The sequence below is a fragment of the Acipenser ruthenus genome, chromosome 3 (assembly GCF_902713425.1).
Source record: "Acipenser ruthenus chromosome 3, fAciRut3.2 maternal haplotype, whole genome shotgun sequence".
Classification (NCBI taxonomy): domain Eukaryota; kingdom Metazoa; phylum Chordata; class Actinopteri; order Acipenseriformes; family Acipenseridae; genus Acipenser; species Acipenser ruthenus.
Window position 1 is genome coordinate 32,748,666 of NC_081191.1, and position 27,520 is coordinate 32,776,185.

Genomic DNA, 27,520 nt, shown 5'->3' on the forward strand with positions numbered 1-27,520 from the left:
TTTTAGAACAATCATTTATGTACAGAGGGATATTAGAACATATATTACAAAAGTAGAATGCATGACTATACAAATGAAGAGGTACACCTCATATCAATTTCTGAGAAATAGTCATAAAAGTGGTCAACAGTATTTATCTTAAGAAATAAAAAAACAAATGAAAGAAAAATAATTTCCAAGTTAAATGTACAAAATACATCTAAAAAGAAAGACTTGGAGAAAGTATATTCCCATTAGAAAGCCATAACACCTTAACTACTGGCACAGGTTTTTTTCCACTTGTTTGTGCCTTTGCAACAATTGGATAATGATTTTATAAAGGCAGAATACTTCTGAAATGTTTTAAAGGGTCAAGCCCTCAGTTCAGACACTTAAGATTCCTAGCACTAAGAAACACACTGACAGGAATCAATGACAACAAACAAAGTAAAACCAAGATAACAACACATTGTCCATATACTTTGTGTAACACAAAATTTGAAAGCCTGTCAGACTCATTGATGCCTTTACCCTTCATATTATTAGTCTATTGCAACAACTTGTAATTATTTTTATCTTATTTGACGGCACATGGAGCCCATTTGTGTTATACAGCTGGTAACTGCAGGCGGGACTGTTCTGGTGGTTTCCGATCTCCAAGCTGCAAGTGATTCCATGGCTTCCTTTGGATTGCTTGGTGCCAGATCATAAATAGCATACACTGTTGCCAACTGCACACCCCAGGGAACACCTACAAACAAGACAAAATAGACATAAATTAACACTTCAAGTTAAAATCTAACAACACAGCATCAAATAGCCTCCACATTTGAGATACTGGTATAAATAACACACTGTTTTTAGAATTAGTCATAAAACACCAAAACGTTCACTTTTTACCAACCCAGAGAATGTTCCTCATGGCAAAACAACCTGTCTTTCAGAATTAGTTTCACATGAGTTAATAAATCAGTTTTCTGTGTGTATGTAATTAAAATTATTTCAAGAGATGCATTGTCAGTAAACACTCCACATTTAGATTCAAAACACTAAATTAAATTAAAAAAACTGGGATAATCTGCTTTAAAGAGGGAGCTCTGTCAGAGGCTTTTATCATGTTTTCTTTACCTTCTGCATTAGCATGTCTGCCAAACGTGTTGATGACTGTTGCAACATTTTTCACAGAATCAACATATCTTTTCTTCAGACCCAGCTGTCCTAGACGCCCTAAAAAAAGCAAGATGCAAGTTCTATTTGTATTTATTTATTTGTTTTAAAACAAGAATTGTCAGTGGGTAGGATTATTGTACTTGCCTATTAGCCGCAGGACAGCAGCTACTGTAACATCTGATGTAATCCCCACTTGTTCTATTCCTTTTCCTTGCTTTACCCATTTGTTCATTATTGGCCAAAGCTCCTTGCTAAATAAATAAATAAATAAATAAATAAACAAACAATTGAAACACTTTTGTAAATATGGGAAAAGCAACACCAGCTTTTATACTGGTTAATATTCTCTCTCTCTCTCTCTATATATATATATATATATATATATATATATATACACACACACACACACACAGAGTGAAGTCCGTTTATAAGAATCACATCCGTCCCGGGTGTTTCGATTCTTATAAGCGGTTGATTCTTAAAAGCAGACCGATATGATTACTGTGGTGCAGAATTAAACTTAGTACGAGAATGATAAGAGCTTGTTCCCTGGCTGCAGTGTAATGGGTTGACCACTAGATGTCATGAGTTCCCACGAAAAATCCACAGCTGCTTTCCTTAATGAATTATGGATAATAGTCAATTGGTTAACTGCTTGTTAAAGTTAATGACACCTCGATAGAAATGGCTTATCCAATAGCATTGTGATGGGGGTATAGAGGCGTTAGTAAGAGATCTTGTGTTTGTTCCACACGAAGTACGTTAGTTAGTGCTCCAGCTGAGAGCTAGGTTTATTTTGTTTATTTTACATGTAAAACATCTAAAACTTTGTAAATATCATTTTAATTGTAATAATAATAATAATAATAATAATAATAATAATAAATATATATATATATATATATATATATATATATATATATATATATATATATATATATATATATATATATATATATGGGCAGCTGGCTCTTTGAGCTAAAATATATATATATATATATATATATATATATGGCCACTGATCATTTTGACAACTCCTGGGGCAAAAACAACTTTTTGGCCGGGGGTCTGGGGACCCCACCTAGGCCCCCGTAAGCTCTGGGGTTGACATGCTCTCAGATGCATTCTAAGCCATTTTGGACCACTTTCAGAAGCAAATTTGCACTTGACTTTGTAGAAGAGAAATTCAGAAATGACTTCACTTTCAACTTGTCATTTTACCAGATGGACCAACCTGATAAATCACACAAGGCTGGTTACTCAAACCTTTCACATGTATGCCCAATTCACATAATATTCATTTTATAAAACCTCAGCGCAAAAATCATATGCAATCTCTGCTTAACTCAGTCTGATGTCGTAAATACAGGGAATACAGTTTTTCTGTTACAAATTTCAAGGACTTTTCAAGGATCATTTTGACAGTTTTAAGACCTAATTTAAGGAGTTTGACATAATATTCAATATTGATAACTAATAACCAACTGTAAAAATAAAGCTTTTGCATTAACAGTTTATTTAACTATATAATAACAAAAATGTAAATCGCACTCACCAAGTATAGATAAGCTCTGGATCAATAAACTTTCTTATTCAGTAACACAGAGTCAGTTTTGGTACCTATAGGTACAACCAATCAGTGTTTTATCAATGTTAGAAGCAATAGTCCAAGAATTTTGTGCCTCAATCATAAGCGCCTAACTTTGTTAAAAAGTGGGGGGCAAAATGAAGGACTAACTGCCGAGCACAGAGAGACATTTTTTACAATTAAAAACCTCTAAGAAACCAAGAAAACCTTGCTATTGTGAAGTTACAATTTTAGTAATTGCAAACCCACAAACTTGGCCAGGTGTTTCAGCATAAAATGTTCAAGATGTACTTACTGAGCATGCATTAATTACAAATACATGCAAGTAGCACCAAATGGCACAACCACTATCAATGGCATATCTACACCTAGAATTCCCACATGTAGTTTATTAAAGGAAAGTGTTAAATAAACAAAGAAAAGCAAGTAATGTTCTTTTGAAGTATTCCCTAAGGCAGTTCAAAATACTTGCCATGTCAGAAGCATTGGTTTACGAGAGAGAGAGAGACTTCATTCTGAAGCAAATGCAAACACATTAGTGTTTTGCTGAATAAAACAATTTCAACAGTATATATTTAACAGTATAAACTTAGTTGCAGGAAGGACCAGTGAGGAGTTTTTTTATTCCTCTAAGAAATTATGTCTGTGTTTGCTTCTAAATATGGTCCATGGAGTTAAATGGCAAAGTTTGCCCATAATAAAATAACTTAAAACAATAATGTAACTGTTGCTACTGCACCAAAGTGATTTCTTGCTAGTTTTAAAATATTTATAATTTTTACTTTAAAATACTGGGGCAAGTTTTGCACATGCTTCGGACTGGGTACATTATTTTTTATCTTTAACAAGGGCTGACAGTGCGCAGAACGACAGAGAGAGTAATAGAAGTAAAATATGTTAAATGACCTTACGATTTCATGTACGTACCTTTAAAGTAAGATGACAATGGCTGTGAAAGAAAGACCGACTACTGTCGTTTTTTATACACAAGTAAGTTTACTTGACTTGAAAAACGTCTCAAACGATGCAAGCAAATTCCTGCTTGCTTTGATTGAATGAGTAGTAAACAAGCTTCAATATGAAAACTGAAAATGTATTTCAATAAAGAACAAGTTTTTATTGAAAAAATTGAAAAAAAATTAGCTTACTATAGTAAAAATGGGTTTGTTATTTTGAAATACCACTGCTTGAGATTATTATTAGTGCTTATTACTAGTTGGTGTTGAACTTAAACCCGTTCATGGCCCTGCAGCAACATGAACTAATAACTTCTTCTCTCTCTCTCTTTTTTCAATGCATATAATTTAAATTAAGAAAATAAAAAACTAAACAACTACCTAGCCCATATTTAAATAATCATTTTTTGTAGTCTCCAGCCCAGTTTCTTCTGTTGCAGTCACACCGCTGCTAACGTTAGCTTGTTGTAAATAGTGCAGCACTAACTATGGGTCAAACCAATGTTTGTGTAGGGTATGTTTTATTGTGCTTTTAAATGTTTTAAATTTTTTTTAATCAAATCAGAGTTCTTCCGTCTTCTGAATGACTGTTTTTTTTATTACATTTTAAATGATTTAAAAGCCAAAACTATAACAAAATCTAGAACAGTTTGTATACACTGAGCAAAAGAAGTAGAGGGGCAAAACAGTTTGCCTCCCCTGTGCTCTTTGAGTTAGGTGCCTATGGTCTCAATCCCCCCCTTATTTTTTTTGGCATTTCTACACAAATCATAGTAATGGACCTGGGATAGGCCATTTTAATGGAAAACATTCACCCATTACCATACAGTGGCTCTCAAAAGTATTCACCCCCCTTGGACTTTTCCACATTTTATTGTTTCTGTATTTGTAATTAATTTAGAACAATTTGTAGATTTTATTTTTCACTTTGACATTATGGACTTTTTTTGTGTTTATCAGTGGCAAAAACTCCTAATTAAATCCATTTTGATTCCATGTTGTAACACAATAAAATGAGGAAAAGTCCAAGGGGGTGAATACTTTTGAGAGCCACTGTATACACACACTAGATGAACATGTAAACACATTTATCTATGTGGATGCATATGAGTTTTATCTATATTCACATGTATGCATCCAACATATACACACAGAAGTAACACAGAATGTATTCAGTAGAATGTCCACCATCTTTAACCAGCAAGTCCACCTAGTGATACTTCTGACCTCTAGTAATGCCTGCATCTGAAATACTAGCCTCTTCAAGCAATTAATGATGTGTTAGTTTCCTGCTACAGCAGTCAAACCATTTAATGTAATGGACAGATTTACCATATTAAATTGTCATGTGTCCACTTCCACTGAAGCTGGGAACACAAAAGTTCTGTTGCAAAAATATGATCCCACACAGGAGGGCTCAGGTCTTCTCCACGTTTCTCATGAGGCTGGAATTTCATACAGACGCCTGTTTTTAGAGCACAAATTGTACCAGTAATCAACTTTGCTACATCACAGGGAGGGTTCTGGAAAGAAATAGACATGGTTTGTTCAGTGACATGTTTTAAGGAAATATTACACTAAATTTTCATTTACCATGAACACATTAATAGCATTCTGTTTTCTTTACTAAAAATGCAGGTTTTGTTGCCAATAGGAACAAACAGCAGGTATCAATATACAGCAGCAGAATAACAATCAGGTTTTTTATTTTTATTATTATTACTACTACTATTTTTTTTGAGGGCTGAAAGCATTTCTCTCTTTGGAGAGAAGAAAGAATACTATTATATCAAAAGCCCACACTACATAATCGATCGAGAACTGTACTCTAAACCATTCTAATTAATCCAGCGCAAAGTGTCCACACTGAAGAACCATTTAATGTTTAGTCCGGCTTAACGTGTCCACACACTATTAGAATAGTTTGGTTACAGTTCCTAGTGGGAATTAATACGATAGTATCTGACTATGCACTGTATTTTATTTTAAAACAATGTTATGCTCCATATTAATAGAGGTCCATATTGCTAAAAATAAATAAATACAAAGCATTTTGGGATATTGAAGGATACACAAAAAATGTAGTTCGGTATTTCAGCATCAACACTTCTGATAAACCGCACTACCTGATGCGATCTAATTTAGAACCGGACTCTGTTTTGAGTCTGGTTCTCAAGTACGGTATTAAAACGCTACGTAATGTAGACGCTAACCGTATTTAGCAGTTTTAAGCAGGTTTAAAAGGCAACTAATTTGGTTTAACCCTTTGCGGTCCATTGTCGGACTGGGTCCGACATTGCAATTATTCCTCTCAGGTCCTTTGTCGGACTGGGTCCGACATCATTATAGCAACGCAAAAAACGGGTTTCTAGTCGTTTTTTCTCCGGAAAAAGCCGAGAAAACCATTCAATTGCCGAGTGGGAGCGACAAGTCGGGGGGGGGGGGGGAAACAAACAAACAAAAAAAAAAAGGCGTATCTCATAAATAGTCATACATATAGCCCTGGTATCAGATAACGGGGCGGTCATAGTAAACAAGCTGGCTGAGTGCGTCAGCGCACAGAGACTATCATGGACATTTGCAGAGCTTTTTTCAGATGTTATAGTAATAAAATAATGACTTTGATCGCAATATTGAGGAGTTTGGTGATAAAACAAGTGATCCGGAGATGATTGATCGGTATGTACGACTATTATTTTTATTATTATTTATTACATAGATGAAAGCTATAGCGAACGAAAGGGTGTGGCGGGGCTGGAGAAGCCTAGTGAGTGCTTTGTTGATATGCAGGGCCATTTAAACCCGCTTGACTGTGGAAAAAAATACATTTTAAACAGCGCGTCTAAAATTAACTGCGCGTGTGAAAATAAATTGGACCTGACGCACACTTAATAAATGGACTGCAAAGGGTTAAAAGGCATAGTGTGGACAGGACCAAGGAGCATAAAAACTGAAGTGTAAAATACAAAATCAGGATTAATTGCCAAGGGAATTGAGATTATGGTTGTAAAATAGAATAAAAGCTAATAAATACCTTCTCCCAGCCCAGATAGGCACTGAGACATGTCAGAACTTCTCCCTTAGCACGTTGCCTGGTTACAGCCTGCATTGCTTTATTAATCAGCCCTTGCAAGGAAAACACATTGTGCCAAGTACTTGCAACAAATAAAATCAGCTTGTCAGACTCTGGAAAATCTGCATTAAATAAAAAAAGAAATGTTTAAAATATTGTTGGTTATGTTACGAAGACATTCATTTCTCACATCCCTTGAACCTTCTCACACAATTGTTTTTCATGTAAAAAGTATTAATTAGATGTTTACAAACAAACATTGCTAAAACAACCAAATGCAATGTTGTTTTCTCATCAACAAACTTAAAACTTAAAATTTAATCAATGCTACCATATGATTGTTTAAGGTTTTTGCTCAAAAAAACTTGTCTAAAATGCATAGTCCATAAATGATTCACAAGGTATGGTACCCAATTGAAACGTTTCACCATTATCAGATTAGTACCACAGATTGATGATTGTATAATGCAAGTGAGCATGCATTACTATTGAATACTACGAAAATGATTTAACCACTGACGTTGCTTGCACCCTGCAGATCCATAAAATGCAGATAAAATAAAACTATGGTATCCTATCAATACATTGTCAGCTTACACTGCGTAGCTCAGTAATATCTATATATCTATAATCTATATCTATTGAATAACATAATTCAGATATAACATTACCTTCTTTTAGAATACTGTATGAAAAAAGGCGGGCTCTTTCCAAGTCTCCTTGCTGCCGACAAATTCCAACATAAACTCTACAGAGGGCCTGAAGGTAGCAACTCTTCATGCTCTTTTTTTCAGTCTTCAGTTTCGTGAGAATGGCAACCAGCAAACCTTCTGCAAGGTGCTGTAGAAAAAAAAAAAAAACAACAAATCGTTACCGACTATTATGTCGCAGGGGGGGGGGGGGGGGGGGGGGGGGGCATTGTAAAAGGAAAATAAAAAAAAGAAAGAAATCCAAGTCAAGCGGCAACAAGGAGCTAGACAAACCGCCAAATAAAAATCTGCTACGTGAAGCAAATTAATCAGAGGAGTTGCAGATTTCTGCCTACCTCCTATCTACTGAAAGCAAAATCCATAACTTCACTAAATGCCACCCCTTATTTCTTACTAGTTTAGTAACATTAATGGTGTTGTCCTTTTGTAAATAAATATGGACAGGAGTGTTTTATGGTTTATGCCACTTTGTGATTCTGCATCTGACATCTACAGTTTTGCAATTGTTGTACAGTCTATGAATGTGTTTTTTGATCAAAAATATTCTTGCACAAATCTCGAATACATACTTAAACAGAACATAAACACATATACATGGTTTCCTGTCTTCCACTCCTTTGCCCCTTGTTATTCTACTGGGTTTGGCAGCATGGTAGCACTTTTTAGGTTTTTTTTTTTTTTTTCTGCTGTGCTGTGGCAACTGCCTACTGCTTACTCTGCGTCTAGGCATCACAGTGTAAAAAAATTTAAATAAAATAATAATAAAAAGTTTCCCTTTGTTATAATGTAACCCTGAGAATAAGTAAAATGCTTAATACTGTTACACTGAAAACAAATTAGTTTGAAGAAGAAAAAAGGAACATTTCATGTAATACAATATGCTCTGCAGTGTTTGTGGTTCAAATGCTTTTTGAGAAAAATGATAATAGCTCACCTTGTTTACCACACAGAACTCATGGATGACCTCCTTCTCTTCATCTCTCAGTACTGGTACCTGAGAAATGTTTCCAACGTGCACATGGCTTCGAATAACAGGCATCAAATCAAAACAGCACTTTGCAATTTTTTCAAATGCCTTGGAAATGGCCTCTTCAGTAGGATTGCTTTGTGACTTTAACACTTCAGATGATTTAATATCAACAGGTTGCTCTAAACTCCCACGCAAATCTTTCAAAAGTTCATCTTTAATCACATTACTTTTGGAATCCTCCAGAGATGCAACAGGCAAATTCACCCTTTCTGCTACTGGTGAATCGTTATCTAACCGAAGCCTTTTGGCACTTTTTGGTAAATGTAGATTTACACCTGGTCTTTTCCAGACTTGATCAGGCAATCCCATAGAACTTAACCTCTCCGTGACTTGTCTAAAACAGCTGTTTTCTGCTTCACAAGCTTTTCCAGTTTTGGTGAAAGCTGTTGTTGAAGAATTGATGGCTTTAAAACCAGAGATCTGATTGACAGGTCCTGGTACAATGTTCCCAACGCCAGATGCACATCTGGTGAGCTGAATGTTTCCTTTGAGAATGTTGAGAGTTCTTGCACGAGCTGAAAGCTCTGGATACATGGTATCAAGGATTCTAACAGAGTTCTCCTGGGGAATGCCAGGAGAGGAGTTGATTGCATTCATTGCTGAAGGAGGCAGCCTGCCAGGAACAGGGACAGCATGCTTTGGGGTGGCCGCACAGAACTGCAATGGGGAAGATTGGATCCTTCTGTTTTTGGTTATGTCTGATGGGGATGGGGTGGCCAATAATGGAGATTTGTGCTTGAGTCCATCCGACAGTGGTGACATAAGTGGAGGTATTGGTGTTTCTCGCAGTGGGGAGACCAAATCCTCCATAGGGGAAGGGGAAGGGAAAGATGACCTACTGCACGTGGACATGGGAGGAGAGATACATTTTAGAAATCTTGGTGGGGTGGCTAGTAGCGGTGGCAGTAGTGGACGGAGAGGTGGTCCCATCTCTGTCCTAACTTTGCTTATCGAGTCTGGTGAATGCTTTATTGAGGTTGAGGTGTCAGCAGTGGCTAATACAGGGGGGGTTGTCTGGCTTGGTTCTTTCTCTTTTTGCTTGGCTTTTGTATTCTGCACTGAAGCAGAATGCTGCCATCTGTGACTAGATACAGTGGTTTCTTCTTTAATCTCAGTTTTGGGTACAACTGGGGGTGATACCTTATTACTGGTATCATTATCTTTTATGCTTATATTTTCTGATTCTTCACTTAATACTATCTCTGACGATTCACACAAAAGGCTTTCATTTGATGCATTATCACCATGCTGGGAATCTGGCCCAGTTGTTAACACATTGTCTAAACCAGTCACTTGTACATTGCACTCTGCCCCGTTAACTACTATACTTTTGCAGATTTCCATGTTTTCCTCTGGCTTTTTCTTATATGCCATTATATCCTGTTCTAATTCTGAATTTTCATCGGTTGTAGTTTCTGAAGTACTTCTATCTGAATGTTTGTTTAAGGAAGTATGTTCTGTGGTTAGATCTTTGCTGTCTATTTTTACTTTCAATGCATCACACGTATCAATATTTGGAATTCCCTCTTCAGACATTTCAAGTGCCTTATTGTCATTCATACTCATCTGATTATCTATTGATGCTTGCACATCTATGGGGACCTCTGGCACAGATTCTTTGCAGCTGCTTAAATTGATCCCCTTTTCTTCCAAACCAGAGCTTCCATTACCCTTGCTCTTTGTTTTCTTGACCTTTCTCTGCAGTGTAAAATTATCTTGATCATCCTCAGTTTCTTCTTGGGTCACAGGACAAGCCTTGGAGCAGAGTCTTTCTTCCATCATAATGATGTCACTGGATGTCTCTTCAATGGAAGACTTCACATCAGTGGTACCATCTGTCTTCGTAAAGGAGGTTGACTCTAAACTGTAACTGGTGGGTTTCTCTGCTATTATTCTGTCAGCTCCATTAGGATTTGTTGCATAAGCATTTGGGGTTAAGATGGATTTTTGTAATAAGCTAAAGGGAGTTTCAGTCCTTTTTATCATCTCTGCTTCTCTTCCACATTCAACTTCATATTCGTTACATGCTGAACTGTCAACAGAGGATTTATTCTCTTTTATTGGATCAGTTCTTTCAGTGTTGGGTTTGTGACAAGTTCCTGTTAACTGGTCTTTTTGTAAGCCAGAGCAAGTGTCTGCAACGGTTAACATCTCTGACTCGGCCAAGTGTTCTATTTCATCTTCAGTACATCCTGTGCTGTAGTTTGTGGACACACTCTCAGTTGCTGGATCAGTTTCGTCACAGTTTGGTTTGCAAGTAGTTCCTGTTAAATGAGCTTGTTGCAAAACATAACCATTTACTGCCACGGTTTCCATCTCAGGTGCCTTTGTGAGCCCTGCTTCATCTTCTGTAGATTCTGAACTCTTATGGGAGAGTTCATTCTCTTTTGCTGAATCTGCTCCATCAGAGATTTTTGCATACACATTTCCTTTTAAGTTAGGCTTTTGTAAGACAGTAAAAGTTTCAGCCATGCTTACCATCTCAATTTCTGTTGCGCACTCCACTTCATTTTTAGTAAATCCTGTACTGTGGCTCAACTCACCAGTGCAAGAAATCTCTTGATTCTGAAAACACCCAACTGAAGCTTCATTCACAGTCTCTATATTAGTAGTGCCATTGCTTTGTAAAGGCTGAGATTCTTTGATCTCTGATTCTTTAGTTGCCAGGAAGGTTAAATAATCCTTTGCAGAAGAATCTTGGGCTTCCTTTTCCCCTCGGCTTAAACAATGTTTTGTAGGAGAATCTACGAATAGCATATTCTGATCATCACTAGCCACAGGAGCAGAGCTTTTTAGATTATTTTCTATTATATCCTCATGGTGGCTTAACGTTGCACTGTCTGTTGAGGCATTTATTAAACTTTCTTTAACAGCCTCTATATCCTTTTGAGTTTCTTCTTGCTTTACGTGCTCTACCTCCATATATTCTGTTCCTGAGCTTTCAGGCTCTTGCAGGGATTGTATGTTTTTCAGTTGTTCAGAGTCTGACTTCATAACACCTGTGCTTCCTTCATCAGATGCTGATGAATTTAAAACACAGTCTTCCACCGCCTCAACCTTCACAGTGCTGTGTTGAGAGGTTTCTTTTTGTAAATTATCTACCAATGCATCATTCTCATTAGCTTCAACAGATGAATTAAAGCAGTCACTATTATCACCAATTTGCAAACTGTCACTCTGAACATCCATCATTTCAGTTGACTCTTCCAGGAAAGACGGGTTGCTTTCCCTCATTTGTTGCTCTAAAATTGCCTTGTCATCACATTCAGCCTCTGTAAGCATACAGGGTGGGTGTTTGTGAAATAACAGAGCACTGGATGAAGTGTTGTTAGACAACCCAACTAAAGGAAGATCCATGGCCTGAGCCATGCTTGGTTCAGAAAAGTGCTTATTGATGGATTCAGGGTTTTCACTGGGTTTGTCACCTTCACAGAGTTTCTTTAACTCATTGCTGTTGGATATTACCTTCTCTTCCTCCTCCTCCTCCTCCTCATTTAAATTTGTTGAATTGTCAAGTAAAGTATCCTGAAAAACACAAAGAAGTTACCAGTATATTCACATTTTAAAAAGCATGTGCACACTTTATATTTCACCTACAATAGCCTTATCCAAAGCAAATGAACAAGGATTCACAGGAAAAAAAAAAAACAACTCACAATAAATAAAACATAAAATAATTTAAAAGAATCATATTTAAAAATAGACATACAAAGCGTGAAAGCCACAGGTAACAGATTAACTTTTTTAAAATAATTGGAAACCCTTTAAAATTAACTAATATATCAATAACATTAATTTATTCTATTTATACACCTCACCAAAACATTTGGTCTAATACTAACTTCCCAGTCTAAACGTTATGATAAATACATTTAATTCAGCATGCCTACCTGATTATGAGGCAGTGAAAAGTGCACAGGAGACAGGAGTGGTGGGAGAGGTTTCAACCAGTCGAGTATTTCATCAAGGTTTTGTCCAGGTACTGGACTATGTGCCATTTGTTCATCTCCAGAAACATGCAAAAGGTCTTCATTTAAGTATTTTTGTCCAGTTTCCTTATTTAAGATGGGGCCTTCATTAAAGTGATCTCTCTCTCTGCTACTGCTTTCAGTCATTTGTGTGTGCTTAATGCTTTTGTGTTTTGTGTTGTGCTGCATTTCAGGTACTGCTAGATTATGTAGATGGGTAGAAGCTGCCAGATCGTTTATGGGAATGGGCGAGTGCTTGCAAAACTGCATGTCTTTCAACGGGCTACTGGGAAAGGGTCCATTCTTGCAATGTTGCTGGTCTTTCAATGGGCTACCAGGAAAATGTGTCTGCATGGAATGATGCAAGTCTCTGGGTCTTCTGCGATGCTTTCCAGTCTCTTCTGCAAATGAACCAGTAAAACATACATATTATATATATATATATATATATATATATATATATGTATATATATATATATATATATATATATATATATATATATATATATATATATATACACACACACACACACACACACACATATATATATATATATATATATATATATGAATGGCCTCCTCTGGTTTGTAAACTTTATGTTCTTTTATATATATGTCTTTATATATATTGTGAGATAGCGGGTTGTGTGAGACAGCAGGGAGGGGGTTAAAACCTCCCTGCGAGAGAATGTACCTTTGTTTGTTTGTTTGCTGTATTGTTTAATTTAATTTGCTAATTGTGTTATTGTTTAATTTAATTGTTTGTTAATTGTTTTATTATGTATTATCCCCTGCACCCGTGGGTGATTAAAAATCAGAAACGGGTGCAGGGTATTTAAGACGTGCAGCAGGGCTGCACGAGGCTGCTGAGAAGAAGGAAGCAGAAGAGAGGTGCTCTGCTTCCAAGTAGCCAGAAAAGTAAGTGCTGTGTCAAACGTGTGTTTATGTAAGGGCGGGGAAACAGCTTAGCTGTCCCGTGTTAGACAGGGTGTTCCTGAGAGTTGAGTTAGTGCTCCAAGAGGAGTTAGGTTTTGTTTTGTATTTTGTTTATTTTCTGTTTATTAAAATATAGCGCAAACGCGCTTTAAAAATCCACTTCTGTTGTGCTGGGTCGTATTTTAAAGGGGCACGAACCCGTGAGTGCTACGGATCTTTTACTATATATATATATATATATATATATATATATATATATATATATATATATATATATATATATATATATATAATATACACACACACACACACACACACACACACACACACACACACACACATATATATATATATATATATATATATATATATATATATATATACTTTTTTTTTTTTTTTAAATACCAATAGTCTGTTTAATGCACAACCCATCTTGCAAGATCACTGCTTTATTTACATAGTTTTCTTGCATTATAACTGTTGTCCCACTTACAAAGATGTTGGTTAAGATATACTTGTATTTATCTCTATGTCCCTGTTTATATCAGATTAATCTGTTAAGATGAATTACCAGGTTAAGTCTCGTTATGACTATCTAACTCTTATTTCAAATTCAAATACTCTAATATTATTCTTCTTCTTGTTGTTTAAAAATGTGTTTGTGATTTCATAAACAAGTAGTAAGTATCACGTAGTTTAGATCAAATGTTGCAAATGAAACTTGATTTTAAGAGGTCTTAACTACACCTGTTTCTTGCTTTCTACCAGTTTTTGTGTAGAAGTTGTAAATGGAAACATAAATTGGCATAGATGGCCTAACAATGTACAATATACAGGAATATTGCTAATGTTAACAAGATGTGGGATTAGTTTACCAGAAAAGTTCTGAATGTCCTTCCTCTGTGATACCTGGGCTGAAGGTTCTATACACATCCAAAGTTCTTCCAGAAGCAGCTTCATTTTAGCTACAATAGAAAAATAAAAACAAGATCAATACATTACACAGTTAAGTACTATAACTCCTCCATGGGGAGGAGAAGCAAAGTATTAAGAACACTGGACTAATGTGTGGACTGGCCAAGCCTGGGATTACAAGAAACGTAATAAATAAAATATACAACTTTCATCTAACCATATGTTGAACACCTGGCTTAGAATGTCCACATAACATTACTGTTGTCACAAAATAAGCCTAATAGTGCTATATAAGAACTTTGGCATTATTTTTCAAAACAGTAAACTGTAGAGTTATTCAAATTAAAAGATTAAAATATACTTACTTTTATCAATTTTTGTTTCCTCTGTTGAATTATTTTGAGTCCATGCATGCTTCAATACTGCAAAAGTGATTATGAATTTCGGTTCAACACAAAGTTTGATATTCATCAAACTGTTTAAGACTGTTTCTGCTTTCTTTAACAAGTCTATAACAGTTTCAAGAATTAATATATTTAAAGAATATTTAAATATGTAAACAACTGAAGTAAACTAAAATGTACAGTTGACATTTATTGTGAACGTTTAAAAAACAAGCATAATCAATGGGACTAAATCACACAATGAGAGAGCAAACAATGTGAAATTGTGTAAACTCTTAATTGCTCAAAAAATGACAAATAAAATTAACTAATTTAGTTAATGATATCCAAGATTAGTTTTGTGAATGGATAAAAGTAGTAGTTAACCAAATTATAAAATGACCTTTCTGTTGATTTCGTTTCTCAGTTTTTTCAAGCTGTTTCTGTAAAACAAAACATATATTTCAGTTACTTTAAGTGTTCATAGTCCTTTAAAACCTCCCCCCATCACAATTTACCACTAACTTAATTATAAAGAGTGGAAGAGGTAGGGTGTGGCACCATGCCTTTACTCAGTGCTCCCAATTGTACATTTTCTTTCCCCAATGAACACACAGTAATATCCATATTATGCACATAACCAACCAAATTAGCAACGAAGTTATCTTTTTGCAGTTGGTCAAATAAATGCTACCATTTCATCTGCAGAACTTTTTGCTTCCACCAATTTCTGATGCCTTCATTCAAAACTAAATTAATTATTTGATTTATCTGACAACTAAAGAACTTACATGGGTTTTCTTTAAATCTTTCTCCAATGTCTTTTTCTCTGTTTTCAACTGTTTGATCTCTTGGCTCTGCTTTGTTGTTGTTTCTTAAAATCAAACAAAAAAACATTAAAATCAATAATATTTAGAAGAAAAAATAAAAGTACAAGACTACCTACAACACCCGATTTTGATAGCTGTAGATGTCTGAATGTCTGTCAGTGCATGCACACAAAAATGCAAAATACACCTGGGTGTGTAAGTTTGTATTTGCATGTATGTATATATTATTAGGTACAATAGAGGATGTGATATTCAAAGCAAAAACTCACAACTCTTTAAACTGTATAATGTTTAAGTGAAATAAGTTCTCGGTTGTTGATATAATTTGGAAAGTTTATTGGGAAAAGTCAATTCATTATACACAACTAACCATTATTCTAAATTATGAGCTTGTCAATTTTTAATGCCAAAATGTGTAAATAAGCTCAAATTAGTACAGCATGCAAACACACAAACTATATTAAAAAAAATACATTTAAAACTTTATACTGACCTTCAAGCTTTTTCACTTGCGCTTCAAGCTTCTTATTCCTAAGTTTATAAAAAAGACAATGTTACAAAAAGTTTACAAAGTAAGGTATGATAAAAAAGGGAAACTTTGAATGAAGCAAATCTTACGCAGCCTCAGTTTTATTATTCTCTTCCTTTAGGCTTTCAATTTCCAGATACGTCTGCTGGTAGATCTTTATGGAGCTCTATGGGGGAGAAAAAATACACATGGGAGAAAAAAAATAATAATTAGCCCAAAAACTAAAAAGTGGGATCTCTCTGCCATACATTTTTGTTGGGTTATCAAATATTGTTATACAACATCAGCTTAGCAACAGCATAGCACCAGCAACTGTTAAAGAGCAGAATTACTTATTTGTTTTAACTCAAAATCAATCCAGCAAATAATTACCAAAGCATATGTCATATAATAGCTAGAAATATCCCAATAATACCAGGTCTCTCTTTATTAGTGCTTGCACTATTGAGATGTACCTGTGCTGGCTTTGTGGGCAGAAAGTGAGTAAACTAAACAAAGGCTTCAACCAAGCTGTACTATCATAGAAGTTCATTGAATAGATGCACATACCCTTTTTTCTTCCAGCTCAGATTTCATGGCCTGTATTTCCTCAATTTGTTTCTTATTTTGTTCCTCCAGTGGAGTACATTTCAAGAGAAGATCATCCAGTTGATGATGGAGTGTGCTGGACTCCCTGAAAAAAAATAAAGAGGAAAAGTTCTATTTATTTATGTAAAGTATTTTCTATTGCTGATAAGCCGTAGTCTATTGAACTCCATAACTAAAACATTTACAACAACAACCATCCTTTGCTAGAGAGATGCAGTTTATGTACAGAGTATCCTATGACTTATTTTTAAATCACCTTTAACACAGTGGTTATGCTTTGATTAAACAACAATTTTAACCTTGAAGCACACAGATCAACTGTAAAATGCAGTACAACCATGCATTAAACACAAATAAGTAGTTAGCAGATTATATATATCTATATATCTATATATATCTATATATATCTATATATATCTACATATATATCTATATCTATATATCTATATATCTATATATCTATATATATATATATATATATATATATATCTATATAGATAGATAGATAGATATATATATAGATATAGATAGATATAGATATATATATATCTATCTATATCTCTATATCTCTCTATATATATTTCTTTTAGGGGTGCACCGATAATTGGTAGCCTATCGGCATGGCACCGATACAAGGGAAAAAAAACACAATCGGCTATCGGCAGTTTTTGTTATTTTAGCTGTTATGTACACCGACATTCATGTTTGAATTGCTTACAGCACAGAATTTAATGTTTGGTCAGGCGCGCTTCTGACACAAGAACACAGACACTAATTTTCTCAGTGCTGTGTAACGTGCGATCAAAATGCAGTAAATATGTCTCAAAAGAGCGGTGTTTGGATTTTTAAATTTTTTTTTTAAATATCTGAAGACAACAATAGGATAGCGAGTTGTGTGCAGTAGAACAGACTTGATGCTACATTAAATCCAACGATGAACTGCGAGTAGAATATTATTCTGATGCTTTAAAAAAAAAAAAAAATAGGTTGAATCCTAAATAACATTGATAGTTTAAGGTAGTAGTAGTCGTAGTAGTAGTTTAGAGTTCATGTAGCCTATACAGTTACCAGACTAACATTCACCCTAAGTAATGCTTTGTAGTTGGTTTCAGGCTGACAAAACTGTAATAAATAGGAGCATTTACTATTCGTAAGAAAATAGTATTATCCAGGCAAATTATTGTTCAATTTGATGCAGCATGAATGCGCAGTAAGTTACAAAATTGCCTCTGCAATGTCTCTGCTCTCTAAACGTTAAATGGGAATTACCTTTCGTAATTTTTGTTTATCTTGCTTAATCTGCATTGGTTGCGGGTGTATTAAACAAGGGTGTCGTCTTGTTTAATAACAAATTCAAGTTTGACAGAATTTTGTAACGGGATATTTTCATGACATCTTGATTAAGTGAACAATTTAAGTTGGGTTGCATGTTTAAGGAGTGTAAGCTTAAAATAGTAAATTAAAATACAAAATTAACAAACCTTGTTGTAGTTGACATTGCGTAGGCTACATTTTTTTTCAACTGTAAATTACAGTATAGGTCTAAGTTATAATACGCAACGTTTAACAGTAGTGGCTATAAAAGTTAATGTCACATTATATATTTTTTTCTACAGAAGTGTTTTTACTAGTACAAATGCAAAGTGTTATTTTTGTGTGACTGTTGTAAAACAAATGTATAAATTGCTGTCAAGCACACAATATATAGGGCAGCAGTGTGGCGTAGTGGTTAGGGCTCTGGACTCTTGACTGGATATTTATTATCGGTATCAGTCGATATGGGGAGATAACCATTGGCTATCGGTATCGGTATCAGCCAAGAATCGGTGTACCCCTAATATTGTTTTTTAAAAAGTCTTACCTTTCAACCCTCTGAAGCTGTAATAATTTGTCAAGGAAAGAACTAGCAAATAATTATAATGTCACTGATTATCACATTGTAGAAAAAGCAAGACCACCATATTAAAAACATATTACAGAGGAACATAGAAATCCTGCTGGTTCTGAATTTAAGAAAATCCCTAGGCAGCCATTTTCATTGCTCTTTAATGCAAATTAAAATACTGTATACAGTATTGGTTTTAGCTGTGAGTTTTTTTAAATTCCTAAACACTCACTGGAATAACAGAATTTGCCGATAAATATGAACATAATGTACTTAACACTGCAGCATTAACTAAAATTAGAATGAATTTTAGGCCATTAAAAAACAAATGTTAAAATGTTATTTACATAATTTATTGTTTGAATAGAAAGTACCCTTCTTACACAGGATACTAAATAGTTTTCACCTCAGTGACAAACAGCAACTCCCTTTCTCTCATTATCTCTCTCTGTGTCTCACACACATACCAGTATATTTTTGTTTATACCACAAGCATGGGTATATCTAGCATTGGATACATTTTTGTTATTCCACTAAAGTGGTATAACATGGTTACTGGGACTAGTTTCGAATGGGTCTTTCATTACATTCCAATCCAGTGGTGTGCTGCTGAAATTCAGGACAGAGCTGCACTTCGGTAGTTCCAACAATACCTCCACCGATATGTGTTTCATAACAACTTTAAAATGTCTGAAATAATTTCTGATTTCTATTGTTGTTTTGATTTGAACTTCAAATTCCTTGAGAACAAGTGTAATCAAGAAATGCCAGTTACCGATTTGCCTGCGTATTATTTAAATGCAAGCAGATTTCGTCCTTGAGAGATGTGTACCTAGACAGCAAATTGACAGACTGAGCTCAAGGTTCTAGTTAACAAGACCATTGCGAAGAGGCCATAAAAAGGGTTTGAATTTAATCTGTGTCGAAGCATAGTCTGTTGAAAATGAAGAAAGTAAAGATTTGCCAGGTAAAATAATCGATGTATTAATTGATTTAACATAAATGTACCCATTTTATTGCTATTTATTTTTAAAAAACATTTGTGGTATAAAGCATATATTACATAAACCACCTCGCCCCTTTCAGAGCTTGTGGTTTACCGTGACATCCTCCTGCAGCAAATAAAAAACATATACCACGAACGAAAATTCAGTAGTCTCTATATATTATTTATTAAACTACTCTTAACAGATCTCAGAAAGGATATCATCACACTTCTGCTGGTACTCGGTTAACAGGTGACTGTAGAAAAAAAAAGAGACAATTTAATTCACAAAATTTTGTTTTAAAAAATGTAAGTTTGAGATACAGAGATGTCTCCATATACTGTACTTTCTGATTCCTTACGATTAATAATGCCTCTAGGCAGCACAAGTTTCATCACAATTGTAGAAGCAGTGCTCCTGATATATGTAAAATTGTGGGACGTAGCTGGGGATATATACTTGATCATCTATGTTTTCATAAAGGTTCATGAAACAGGACACTTGTCTTTCAGATTTTAAATTATATACATTGTTCATATTATGGACATCTGCTCAAAAAAACAGCCAGGATTGCATAGTTATTGTGTCCTATTGTGTCCAAGATTAACCATTGCTATACTAATAATGAATATTACTACTATCAATAATAATAATAATAATAATAATAATAATAATAATAATAATAATAATAATAATAATAATAATAATAATAAAATGAACAATGTACACCCAACTGTGTGTAATAAGGCTGTAATTGTATCGAGGGTTTCTGGTGACATAAATCACGAGAGAGCTAGCTTGAGTTATCAGTGTCACCAGAAACCCTCGATAGAATTATAGCCTTACATAGTGTGTACAGTTTTGGTGTATTTTATTTGTTAATTATACATGGTGACATGACAGAAATTGTACTAGCAATGCTTATTTAACAATTTAAGAAGTGTTGAAAATAACACTGGAAAACAGAATTAAAAATATATAAAACAACTTTATTTTTTGTATTATTACTGAGCAGAAAAAAAAAGGCTTTTAGGAGGGTGGAGCTGGATAACTTCACAAGAAATTAGTGTACACTGCCTAACAGGCAGGTGGCAGAAGTAACTTATTATTAGTACTTGCATATTCTTTTCTTCCACACATTTCTCCGTGTTTGTTTTGGTATTGGCAGTGTTTTGTTCTGTGTTCATGTACACAGGGCATATCTAGCATTGGATACCAGTAGGTGGTAGAGTTTGCTTTTAATGACTGAGGTCAGCGGCTTTATAATCAACCTTATTATACTTGGGCAATCTTATTGTAGAGGTCTAGCACCACCACCGTCTATAAGGCTGTAAAACACTGAAGTTTATAGGGAAATTAGTGTTCACCATGTATAATAATAATTATTCTTTCACAAACCTAAAACCATTTCCTTCAAAAGAAAAAAGAATACTTACTCCGTGTCAATTATCTTTTGCTTCATTGCTAATATTGCAGCTACATATTCGTTTAAATTCTGAAATGACATGAAGATAGAAAGTTCATATTATAATGCAGTGGTCACTCAAACTGTTGTTCTCGACCCCAAAGTGGGTCGCAAGTGCCGTTCAATGGGGTTGCAAATAATAATAAGAAACAAGTTATTTTTTTTTATTTTTGTTTTATTGGTACTTTGTTGGCTTTACTCCGAGTCACTCACTTTACCTTCCTGTGTCTATATGGGTTACCCAGCAACCAATTTTTTTTTTTTTTTTTTTCTTCCCCCCGCTCTTGCATGCGAGCCAATCAGTAGAATTCTCACGATTCGATGCTGGTTGAAGGGAGTTAAAAAGAAGTTGATGTAACAGAAACTATTATCACCAAAACAGATTTAAAAATAGTTGCCACTTTATTGAATAGTATCTCACATTCTAATGGTATGCCCATTCAAGTAGGGCATAATTTTAAAGCTTGGGCATTTCTCTTCAAAATAGACTGCAGGGTGGCACAATCAGGCATTTACAGGCTATTCCATGAAATATATACCCCCCCCCCCCCCCCCCCAATCCCAATTTAAAAGGCAAAGATAATTCCTATGAAACAATTCAAAAGACATGATACACAGTCAGTGCTAAAATTATAGTAAAAAAGCCATTATAAAAATGGGTTTTCAATGCTGCTTTAAAAGTAGAAAGATTTCCCTGCCCAGCCCCACAGCCTGGAGAGTGCAACTTGGATTGTAACAATTCCTGTACATAACCTGGTGCTAATCTATTTAGGGCTTTATAAATTACAAGCAAAATCTTATAATCAATTCTAAAATGCACAGAGAGCCAGTGCAAAGAAGCTAAGACAGGAGTAATATGCTAATTTGTTTGGTTTTAGTTAGAATTCTGACAGCAGTGTTTTAATACCAGTAAACAGAATTACAATAATCTATTCTGGATGAAACAAATGCATGCATTAGCTTTTCAGAATCAGGTACAGAGAGAATGGGTCTAAGTTTGGCTATATTCCTCAAATGATAAAAAGAAACATTAGTCATTTTTTTTAGTATGAGACTCAAATGATAAATTTGGATCAAAAGTGACCCCCAAATTCTTCATTTCCAGTTTTTGATTTGATGAAAACCTGCTGAACCCTAACTCCTGTAAGTCAATGTTTTTTATTTGGTTCCGACTGCCCAAAAACATAACCTCTGTTTTGTCTGAATTCAACATAAAAAAATTGAGACATCCAACATTTTATATCAGCAAGGCATGTAAATAACAACACCCAAGTAGAGGGGTTCCCTGGATTTACAGACAAGTACAGTTGTGTGTCATCGGCGTAACAATGGAAGCTAACTCCATGTCTGTGAATAATGTTGCCTAATGGCAACATATATAAAGAAAATAACAAGGGGCTTAAAACTGAACCCTGAGGAACACCGCAGATGATATTATTTATTTCTTAGCAGACGCCCTTATCCAGGATGACTTGCAATTGTTACAAGATATCACATTATTTTTACATACAATTATATTATTTTTTTTACATACAATTACCCATTATACAGTTGGGTTTTTACTGGAGCAATCTAGGTAAAGTACCTTGCTCAAGTGTCCCCCACCTGGGATTGAACCCACGAGTCAAGCGTCCTGAGCCCTAACCGCTGCTCCACACTGCCGCCCTAATAATATCAGAAGATAACTTCTGATAACACCGATTTATTCCCCCCAATGGAGACTACTGGAAGCTGTTGGAAAGATATGACCTAAACTATGATAAGACACCACCTGAGAAACCTACCAAGCTTCCAAGATGATTCAATAAAATTAAGTAGTCAACAGTATCAAATGCAGCACTTAGATTAAGGAGAATTAAAATAGAGGGAAAGCCAGAGTCACAGCTTACCAACAGATCATTTAGTACACTAACAAGGGCTGTCTCAATGCTACATGCAACTCAAAATTCAGACCGGAATTTCTCATACATACTGGTGGTAGCTAAAAAATGTTGTACTTAGTTTACAACAATTTGCTCAAGAACCTTTGCTAAAAATGGCAGGTTGGAAATTGGCCTAAAGCTATTGAGGTCTTTAGGGTCTAAGTTTGTTTTTTTAAGTAATAATTGATCACTGTTACCTTGAGTGCTAAACAAACTATGCCAGAGGAAAGTGATTAATTTATAATTTCTTGTATGTGTGTATTGAGAAAACAATGTACTTCTATTAATAATTTAGAAGGGATGGGATCATATATGCAGAACTAGCTCAGTCAAGTCCTCTAAAGAAATCATTGAAAAAGACTCCATCATAGCCTTAACTGGTCTAGATAAATGAGTTAAGCAAGGTTCATCCATATTAATATGAGTCTGTATGATTTTATTTCTAATATTTCTAAATTGCCAATTTCTAAGGGTCAAATCACATTGATAGCCTGGTTGTGCCACCTCAAGTAGGGCATCATTTTAAAGCTCAGGCATTTCTCTTACAAATAATACCCTTGAGGTGGCACAACCAGACTATCAATGTAAATTAACCATTAGAATGTGGGCTAATATTCAATAAAGTGGCAACTATTGATAAGGGGGGTCGTGGCATAGCCTGTGAATGTCTGCTTGTTCCACTCTGCAATCTACTTTATTTTGAAGAGAAATGCCCAAACTTTAAAATGATGCTCTACTTGAGGTGGCACAGCCAGGTTATCAATGTGATTTAACCCCAAGAATTAAACCCTTAGAATGAGAGATACTGTATTCAATAAGTAACTGTGCGAATAAGTAACCAACTTCAGCCTCGAATCGGGAATAACAAGTAAATAACTTCGGCCCAGTTACTAACCTGACGATTTATTATTTGTACCTTTATAAAACGCCACCTGATCAATTTCATTTAAAATGTGCCACTATTAGTCAAGACGGCACTTAAATCTGGGTAGAAAAATGTGTTCTTAATGACAATAGTTGTGACTAAAGCCCGTATTTGACATAGACTGAGAAGGGATATTCAAAAGTATGTCTGTTATTGCATGTACTGACTAATTAAAGTGTGAGTGTTTACCTACCTGCTGCAATGCAGTACAGTTCTGACAGGTTCCTATCGTGGCGTCAGACGCGATTCCCGCTGTTTGAGAGTGAGTCTCCCCGGGCATCATGGTAACAGAGAACAAGATACAAACCGGACAAAGCAAAATGTAACGAAACAGTTGTCACGCCTTAAACTCTTAAACTGTAGTAAAAGATCCAACATCACCACACAAACGCAACACACAACGCGCACCAAATTGATTCAGGACCCCAAACATGCGGCTACGGGTGTTCCTGAAATGCCTGTTTGAAAAAAAAAAAAACCTGTTCGCAGTACACATTTCAGCAAATAAAAGAAATAACAGAATGTTTTAAAGCAGTATTTATTTATGATGATTTATTTTAATTGTATATATGTCTTTATTAGTTTATTTACATTAGAGAAAAGTGTATTCGAATTAGGAAAGTATTAAGGCAACTAACAACAAGGTCCCAAACGGCGTCATTTTTTTTTTTTTTTTTTTTTTAAAGAATTACGTATGCAGTACGGAATCCCTGAACCCACCAAGGAATGTCCTCTGTCCTGAGGGCCAGATGATTTTTAATGATTGGGTTTAGTGTTATGTATTGGGTTACTACGGTTAGGTTTTAGGGCTGGAGTTGGGTTAGGGTCAGAGTGGGTTGTTTTCGTAGAGTTACCGAGCTCTGGAAGTAAAAGGTGGGAGTGCTTGGCAAATGCCCTAGAATCGTCTGATGCCCTCAGGACACTTTCTAGGGGATGTTCCTTTACGCTGCGCCCTCAACCAAAGCTATTGGTCGTGTTCTGTTACCCAGAGCTTGCTGCGCCGGCTGCTCTTTTTTTCGGCTTTACGTTCGCTCAGTTTATTTTACTCGAGCCAATCGCCCTTTTTTTTAACTGGAGACATTTTTCTCGTGTAAATGTCTCCAGTTTAAAAAAAAACAAAACAGATAAAAAAAACTGGCATGTAAATCGAAGAGCACAGCGTGTGGTTTTCACTAACTAATGAGCAGAATAAATGCATTTTTTTCTTTGTGCAAATATCGGAATTTTCTTCCTATGCATTGGGACGCGGAGCATTTGCTAGGAAACCGGGACTGGCATCTATGATTATTTATGTACTTATTTTAATAATAAGTAAAATTGTCTAGTAATTAAAAAAAAAAAAAAAAAACATTCTTATTATTTTACATCTCATTAAATTATGTATGTGTGTGCGCGTGTGGGTGTTGTGAATCATTTTAACATCAAATTAACCATTATGATCAAACATAAACAATATTCAATTTATTAATCATGGTTGATAATTTGTAAACGTACTATATTTACATTTGTCTGGATTATCTACTGATGCAGTCAGTTTGATGTAATTGATTGATATTAACTTTATCGTAACATTATACATCACTTATTACGGATTTAGTACGTTGTTTAAATAATTGATTTATGTATTTTACAGCGTTGGCAAGGCTGTTCACGGCTTCATTCTATTCAGTGTTGAACAAAGAAGACTACGCTATGATCTGATTCAAGTATTCAGAATTCTTAAAAATACTGACGATGTCGACCCAGGGGATTTTTCTGAAAAAAGAAACAAGTACCAGATAGGGTTGTGTATTTCATGGCATAGCCTACGAATGTCTGCTTGTGTGCAAACTACTTTATGTTAACGGTAAATGACCAAGCTTTAAAATGATGCCCTAATTGAGGTAGCAGAACTAGACTATAGATGTGATTTAACCCTTAGAATGTGAGGTAGTAGTCAATAAAGTGGTAACTATTAATAAGGGATGTTGTATATGGCGTGGCATAGCCTGTAAATGCCGGATTGTGCCACTTTGCAAACTACTTTATTTTGAAGAGAAATGCCCAAGCTTTAAAATGATGCCCTACTTGAGGTGGCACAACCAGTCTATCAATGAGATTTGACCCTTAGAATGTGGGCTAATATTCAATAAAGTGGAAAATATTGACCGACCCATCACTGAAAAGCCTGGCCTGACTTTCTACACCCATGCTGCCAAATGTTTTGGCACAGTTTATAATATTTGTTTTTACACATAGAAAAAGAATACAAGAAAAAAAAGTAAAAGTATATTATTCACAAATGATTTACTTCAAGTAGCATTTATTTTTGTAAAAGGAAAAACAAACTTACCTAGCAAGCAAGGATATCTGAAATGACCCTCCTGAGTTACTTATTTCTACCCATTGTAATAACTGATGCAATTCATGCTTAATACAGTACATTATGACATTGAAGAAATAGCTTACAACTTCATACACGTTTTTATTTACTTGCATCTTCTTATGGTGTGTGAACGTTGTGTATACTGTTTGTACCTTCTGCTCCTGTTGTCAGTGGGGGGCCTTGTACATTAAATGTTGCATTCCCAGCTGGTTTTATGGTACTTAATATCCTGTAGAAATACATTATTTTAGATATCTGTACTCAGCAGTATATCTATTATAGATATGACCACCCAAAAGGAAGTTCAAGCAAGTGAATTCAACAAAATCTGCATGGAGAATGGACACCCATGGTGGCTTAAGGGAAGCTGCTGTGCAATTTGTGAACGGGGAAATTAATAATTGCAGATTTCCAGGACAGATCATATTGTGAAAGTATAAGGCCAAATTCCTTTAGTGTCATAGAGTTTAAGATTGCACACAGTAACCCTTGTAATTCTGCAGGCCATCTTGTGACCATTTTTTTTTTTGTAATATGGATTTGGTACTCTATGTACAGTAATAAGGAGAATGATACATTTTAACAAACCAACCTTAAACTTGGTAGAAGGTAAGATATCTTAATTGAAAAGCAGTTGGATTACAAGTTCCCCAGTTGATAAAATCTACCTAAGTGGGTAAAAAAAAGAATTCTCTTGAAACAACAGTTAACTCTAGTTTTCTTTTTACAAAAAAAACTATAAATCCCCCCCCCCCCCCCCCCAAAAAAAAAACAACTTAGTATTGGGATAAATAGTATGTGAATATAGTCTAACATCTTTTTAAATGGGGACAGGCTTGTGTTAAATTTTAGATCCAGATGTTTCACTTTTTGTCAGATAAACCTTTTCGCTTGGATCCCAGCCAGTGCATTGAAGCATTAACAAATTCTGCTCTGCAGGTTTCCAGACCAGAAAAATGAAATCATTCCAGGGTACCTTACAGTAATTAAAGGAGACTGTGAGATCTATATATTAGGAACTGAAAAGAGGCCAGGAATCATCAGTAGCTAATATCAAATTCCACTTTCTTTAGGTTTTTTTAATTGCTTTATTTTTTTATGCTGGACTAGCTCATGTTAATTGGACAGGCTTGCTATAACATTTTATTAATATCAGATTTAACAGATCTTAAAAACAGTAAAAAAAAAAAAATTGTTGTTGTTTTTTTTGCGCTGAGGATGCGCTATAAAAAAAAGCTTTAGTCTTCTTCAGAGCCCTGGGAAACATTGTGTTAGCACTACCACTCCATTGATATACAGCACAGACAGTGACATTTT

General features: G+C 35.1%; 1 protein-coding gene across 1 annotated transcript; it reads right to left on the reverse strand.

Annotated features, from left to right (window-relative positions):
* Positions 1 to 24,263, reverse strand: ice1 (KIAA0947-like (H. sapiens)). Its single transcript, XM_059012813.1, has 19 exons — positions 24,032 to 24,263; positions 20,963 to 21,021; positions 19,747 to 19,782; positions 18,517 to 18,534; positions 16,617 to 16,740; positions 16,157 to 16,233; positions 16,032 to 16,069; positions 15,500 to 15,582; positions 15,112 to 15,151; positions 14,691 to 14,747; positions 14,286 to 14,375; positions 12,397 to 12,875; positions 8,411 to 12,031; positions 7,438 to 7,606; positions 6,728 to 6,888; positions 5,026 to 5,216; positions 1,294 to 1,400; positions 1,108 to 1,206; positions 1 to 730 (listed from the first exon to the last, which is right to left on the reverse strand). Exons 1-19 carry the CDS (start codon positions 24,119 to 24,121, stop codon positions 552 to 554), a joined length of 5,718 nt encoding a protein of 1,905 aa, XP_058868796.1. The 5' UTR covers positions 24,122 to 24,263; the 3' UTR covers positions 1 to 551.
* Between the last annotated feature and the right edge of the window lie 3,257 nt (positions 24,264 to 27,520).

Excerpts from the sequence above, each read along its gene's own strand:
- ice1 (XM_059012813.1), bottom strand. The coding sequence starts at position 24,121 with ATGATGCCCGGGGAGACTCACTCTCAAACAGCGGGAATCGCGTCTGAC. Across the intron at positions 16,234-16,616 it reads CTGAGCTGGAAGAAAAAAGG|AGCTCCATAAAGATCTACCA; the intron begins GTATGTGCATCT and ends TCTCCCCCATAG. Across the intron at positions 14,748-15,111 it reads GAAACGAAATCAACAGAAAG|TATTGAAGCATGCATGGACT; the intron begins GTCATTTTATAA and ends TCACTTTTGCAG.